The 6,239-nt window shown below is 41.0% G+C and overlaps 1 protein-coding gene across 1 annotated transcript; it reads left to right on the top strand.

Moving 5' to 3' along the window:
- The first annotated feature begins 701 nt into the window (after positions 1–701).
- Positions 702–4,454, top strand: LOC104447420 (G-type lectin S-receptor-like serine/threonine-protein kinase At4g27290). The gene is given in 9 exon segments (XM_039313856.1): positions 702–881; positions 884–1,997; positions 2,088–2,191; positions 2,449–2,682; positions 2,970–3,180; positions 3,330–3,395; positions 3,398–3,566; positions 3,679–3,829; positions 3,908–4,454. Coding segments are annotated over 9 exon segments (2,502 nt in total). The 5' UTR covers positions 702–713; the 3' UTR covers positions 4,193–4,454.
- The last annotated feature ends 1,785 nt before the right edge of the window (positions 4,455–6,239 follow it).

Genomic DNA, 6,239 nt, shown 5'->3' on the forward strand with positions numbered 1-6,239 from the left:
TTGTAATCCTTAGGGCCCTATCAATTAGGAATTGTTCTCATACCTTGTAATTTTTTCTTAATCAACAGTGACGTTGACGATCTCAAAATCAGCAATTTTTCTTGAAATGTTGTAAATAAATATTAAATAATCTAACAGTCGAAACTGATTCTTTTTTTTCTTTTTTTTTAAGTTTAGAATGGACAATACGAATTATTCAGACACTATCGACAAGATGAATGGATTTATTATGGATGAGTCGATAGAATGAAGGAGTTCTATGAACTATTCGACTAACCTCATGAATCAGATCAACTACGAATCATAACCAATCCGAGTAATCCAAATACGAGATTTTGATGTTCCTAAACCACACAGAGTGATCCATTCTTTACCGACTAAGCCAATGACAAACCTAATCAACATCTGTACTCTTGTCACTGGGATTTATCCAACAAATTTTTCACCTGGTCTTCCACCAAGTGCGTGACGTATATGCACATTCGACTTTGATCAAACCAAGTAAATAATTCTTTCCGCCACCATCAAGCCTGTCTGAATAACGAATACTGCCATAAAATTTATAATTACTTCTGTTTCTTACAACCATCTTTCTAGATAAAATACCCTCCTCCGTAGCCGCCAACCATGTTTGAAAAACAAAAATCCGACAAAAACTCCAAGCCTGACCCTCACTATTACATATAATTCGCTATCCGGGTTCTGTTTCTTCAATGGAGATTCTTCACTCTCCTCTTCACTTCTTCATCTTCATCACTTTGCTTTCAACAGTAGCAGAGCTCAGCAGATCAGCTGACATAATAACTCTGTCTCAGCCGGTCAGAGATAACGAGACTCTAGTTTCGGCAGGAGGAAAGTTCAAGCTTGGATTCTTCAGCACTGAAATTCGTCTAACCGGTATGTTGGGATCTGGTTCTACAACATCCCGGTGCAGACCATTGTCTGGGTGGCAAATAGGGACGATCCAATCAACGGCTCGTCAGGAGTCCTGCAGATTGAGACGGGAGGGAATCTAGTCATCGTTGATGGAGCAGGAAGAGCTATTTGGTCCACGAACACAACAAATCTGGCCTCCGATAACGTGACTGCGCGGCTCCTGGACTCCGGGAATCTGGTTCTCACAAATGAAAGCAACAACGGTTCGGGGAATTTCCTGTGGCAGAGTTTTGACCATCCTTTTGATACGTTACTAGCGGGGATGAAGCTAGGATGGGATCGGAGGATCGGTTTGAATCGGTACCTCACTTCTTGGAGGGATTCGGACGATCCTTCAACCGGAGACATCACATACAAAGTCGAACTCCAGGGACTGCCCCAGAAGTTCCTCCGCAGCAACACTTTGGTAATTGAACGAAGTGGGCCATGGGATGGGATCCAGTTCAGTGGATTGCCCCTGAACCCAAATGCAATCATCAAACCCGAGTTTGTGACAACTGCCGAAGAAGTGTACTATACCTATCAACTCAACAAAGATTCCACCATCACGAGGGCCGTGCTCAACCACTCCGGCACGCTTCAACGCTGGGTCTGGGACAATAATACACAGTGGGCAGTCGTACATGAGTTGCCAAACGATTCCTGCGACGTGTATGCAAAATGTGGGCCTAACGCTGTGTGCACGATTGGTGATGCCCCGATATGCAGCTGCCTGACTGGGTACACGCCGAAATTGCCCCAGGAATGGGCGATGTACGTTTGGTCCAGTGGGTGTGTTAAGAAGAAGCCCTTGAATTGTCCTAAAGGAGAAGGGTTCAAGAAGCTGAAGGGTGTGAAGGTTCCAGATATGCTGAGTTACTATGTGAACAGAAGTATAAGCCTGGACGAATGTAGAACTAAGTGCCTGAAAAGTTGTACTTGCACAGCATATACTAATGCGGACATTGTCGGGAAGGGTAGCGGGTGTCTGCTTTGGTATGGAGATCTTCTCGACATCAGAAAGCTCATCCAATCAAGCCGCAATCAGAATGTTTTCATCAGGGTCATGGCGTCTGACCTAGGTATATCTTCGAAATTCAGTGAAGTTATATTTTTGTCTCCATCTTTTCTACCAAATTGTTCCTGAAATTTTCTTCCATTGTGGGTCGTAGGCAATCATAAGTGGAAATTGTGGTTGGTGGTGGCAGCAGTCGCCGCATCACTGTCTCTAGCAATTCTTTTGCTACTCTGTTTCTGGAGGAGAAGAACCAAAAATGTCTAGGTAAAGTGTCTTTCTTCCTCAGCAAATGTTGACCTTGGTTAATAATCTCTAGTGCAATTGTTTCAGTTTCCTCAGGGCAATTTCAAACATTGTATAATCTATTAGGCATCTTTCCAGCTCAACTTTGAAAGAATGCTAGAATCAGGGCTTCATCAGCATTGTTGAAGCAATAAATGGGAGGTTTATATAAATGAGCACTTAAACTAGCCAATGGATCAACTTAAGTTCATTGATATTCCAACTTCACGAAGATCTTTTCTAAAAGAACAAAGGGGATCCAACAATTTCGAGCTGATATACTGCAAAAGTCTCTCCCTTTCACGAGTCTTCAACTATTTTTGGCAGGGAAAACATCGGAGGTGCAGTCTGGAAGTGAAGACAACTTAGAGCTGCCGTTACTAGACTTGGAAGACATTACGAAAGCGACTAGTAGCTTCTCGTCTCTTAATAAAATCGGAGAGGGCGGTTTTGGTCCTGTGTATAAGGTAAGGACCTTTTCAGTATAAGAATTCACCTTTCCTATAACAAGAAAGCGAGAAGGGTGCTTCCTCACAAAGGGTATCGAGTATTTATGCTCGTCAACTCTCATACGAGCTTAAAGGTTTCATTCATCTTTCCGTCTTTCATTTCAGAGCAATTAAAAAATACTATGATGGCCCCCATATGAAGAAAAGAAGATTTGGATATGTACTTATCGAATTAGATATGGGTATGTGATTTTAGCTTCATCATTTCGAATGGTTGTCTTAAATGTTGAACGTAAATATTGTAGGGTCTAATGTCCGATGGAGTTCAAATAGCTGTCAAGAGGCTGTCGCGGAACTCGAGACAGGGTTGTGATGAGTTCAAGAATGAAGTCTTGTTGATTGCGAGACTTCAACACCGAAATCTTGTCAAGCTGTTGGGATGCTGTATTACTGGAGAAGAAAGGATGTTAGTTTATGAATATATGCCAAATGGAAGCCTCGACTCCTTAATATTTGGTCTGTTCCTAGCACCTCAACTTAGTATGAAAATGTTGTTGATTACTTCGAACTTTTCTTCTCAGATAGGATTGATCGTATTTTAAGTTATTTTGTGGTTTTGACTGTGAATTTCTATGGCTGATTTTGGTCCGCCAAAACACTTGTAGCTAATAGAGCAGGTAATTCTCTCGTGTGGAGGCGACGGTTCAACATCATTGTGGGTGTTGCAAGGGGACTTTGTATTTACATCGCGACTCAAGATTGAGAATAATTCATCGGGATCTAAAAGCTAGTAATGTGTTGCTGGATAGTGAGATGAACCCAAAGATATCAGATTTTGGCATGGCTAGGGCTTTCAGAGGAGATCAACTACCGGACAAGACGAAACGTGTGGTTGGGACTTAGTAAGTGCCTTTCAAAGTTATCAGAATACTGATTATTTCCCATATTCAGCTGCATTATTTAGTGGGTATTTTTTTAATTGACTATGCATTTCTGCCTTGAAATGTAATGCAGCGGATACATGTCTCCAGAGTATGCAATAGATGGAATTTTCTCAACTAAATCGGATGTTTTTAGTTTTGGAGTCCTAGTCCTGGAAATAATTAGCGGCAGGAGGAACAGAGAATTCCATCACCATGATCACAATTTTAACCTTCTTGGACATGTAAGCTTCTACTCCAAGTTTCTACTTCGAGTTCTGACATTACTCAAATAAAATTGCCTAAGACTCTGCAATTTTCAGGCCTGGAAATTATGGCTTCAAGGGGAGGCCACCGAACTCATAGACAAACAAATGGAGGATTCATTTCCAAGATCGGAAGCTATCAGGTGCATCCAGATAGGCCTCTTGTGCGTTCAGCAAAGGCCGGAACAAAGGCCGACCATGTCATCTGTGCTACGAATGTTGGACAGCGAGAGTGCCTCACTGCCGCAGCCCAAGCAACCGGGGTTTTACACGGAGAGATTCAATGATCAAATAGATGGCGAAACAAGCGAGTTAACCTCTACCACACTCGATGGTCGGTGAAGATCCACGAGATTTCATGCACACATAGTTAACAGCACGTAATAGTCAAGGTATTAGCTGCTACATTGTAGATGGAAACTCTAGTACATGGTATTGTCTTCATGAGGATATGAAAAAAAACGTTTGCCTTCTTTGACAAAGTACTTGCTCTTGAGAATGCACCTGGTGTATCCTTCTCGTTCCCTATATGTACGCAACTCTATATATTGACAAATAAAAGAGTGTCTCTTCCGGAAGAAAAGCAAGGACTGACTTTTTCGAAGGTTATTGAACTGGATATTTGGATACAGTTACCAACTTGGGTTGTTACGAATTCCAATCCAAAAGCATAAATTGACAAATTAGGCAGATGAGTTTCCGTGAAGTTTCCCATTCCCACGTTGTCTGAAATCGTGGGTATTGCTCTTTTTCTCTTTCATTATGTGGAAAGCAAGTGCAAGTATGCGCAAATAATCATTGTTTGGTCTTCTCATGGAAAATAAATTTTGCTTGATCTTGCTTTCATCTTTATGTTTTGAGTGGCAATCTAATCAGCAAGGTCAAAAAAGACAGAAGGCAATGTCATTTACTGAAAATAAGGAATGAAGTATACAATCATCTGCCGTCCGTCAGTGCATGATATCTGTTAGTCGGGAAATGGAAATTCTCTCTCCGTCCCGTATATTGAATTTTCCTTAAGAACTTGTTGGAAAAACTTGCTTGTTCTGTACTGTCACGCCCCAAACCCCGAGTGTGCAAACATTCCTCAGCGGTCAATTAAATTGCGACGTCCCAATATGCATCGCCGACCCATTCTTTTTATCTTTCGATTAAACGCATGCAGAAGCAGTTAAAATAAACACCCAGTCAATAAACAAACAATAGGGATAGTAAAACACATCATATATTGCCGAAAACAACATATTTATTTGTCCATTGTTACCCCTAGGAAGTTTAATAATTACAAGCCTTTTTACGGCCACTTCCTATCGACCCTCTCTAAAACTTTCAGGGATTAGGGTTAACCTAAACTTTACTAAGGCAAGGCTATCCAAAAAGGTGTCGCATCTCGTGCCCATTACAACTGCACCTAGCAATTCTCCATGCTACAGCCCCGAAAATGGTTAATAACAACGGGGTGAGATAAATCTCAGCGAGTTGATAGCCTAAACCTCAATTATGACGCAAATTAGTCTTGGAGGCAGCTTAAACATGCAACGGCATACAATCTTACATTGTCTTGGCACACTCCTGCATATTAGTACATTAGATATGCCATTATAAATACAACAAGCATAATCAATAATTAGAACACATAACTCTTGTGCACCAAGCATCCACATGGGTTATAATTATAAGGTAAAACCCGTTTTGGCACATCTCATACCATATCTAACAGTTTTACCCCATAATCAAGTACAATGCGTCACAATAATTCACACGTGTTCCGATTATTACAACCCCTTGGGCCACGGCTAACACACGAGTTGACGATCTTCCAGCATGATCAGGCATCATCCCACCCCATCGAACATGACATCGTCTAGAACCCCGCCTAAACAGCATTCCATAAAAGAGCATTGGTCTAGCCTCAACCACTACTCGGCATCCAAACCCCGCCGGGCATTGTCCCCAAATTCCCGTTGGGTGACGGGTTCAATTAAATGATCACATAATCACGCCAACACTCAAGCCGATTTTTATCTTCCGTCAATTAGCCTAGTGTAAAAGAGTTTGTGTTTAAATAACAAACCTCGGAAAATCTTTACATTTAAAATTCCGGTAAAATAATCTCACATGGTCACGTATTTAAAATCAACCTATCAAACTTTGCACACTATCATTTTAAAACATCATTGTCCCTTTTATCATGTAAAATATGGCGTCCAATCACGACACTTCAAAGTTTGCTATTTTCTTACCAATAAACCATCTTTGAAAAAAATAGCATTTAAAATACATGATATGGGTAATCAAATATCATGGCATTACATGCTCAAACGATCAAAATTAAGTGTAATTTCATCTCGTAAAACGAGCATAAAATTTTAATTAACGGTTAATCCGT

Source organism: Eucalyptus grandis, chromosome 5 (genome assembly GCF_016545825.1).
Source record: "Eucalyptus grandis isolate ANBG69807.140 chromosome 5, ASM1654582v1, whole genome shotgun sequence".
NCBI lineage: Eukaryota > Viridiplantae > Streptophyta > Magnoliopsida > Myrtales > Myrtaceae > Eucalyptus > Eucalyptus grandis.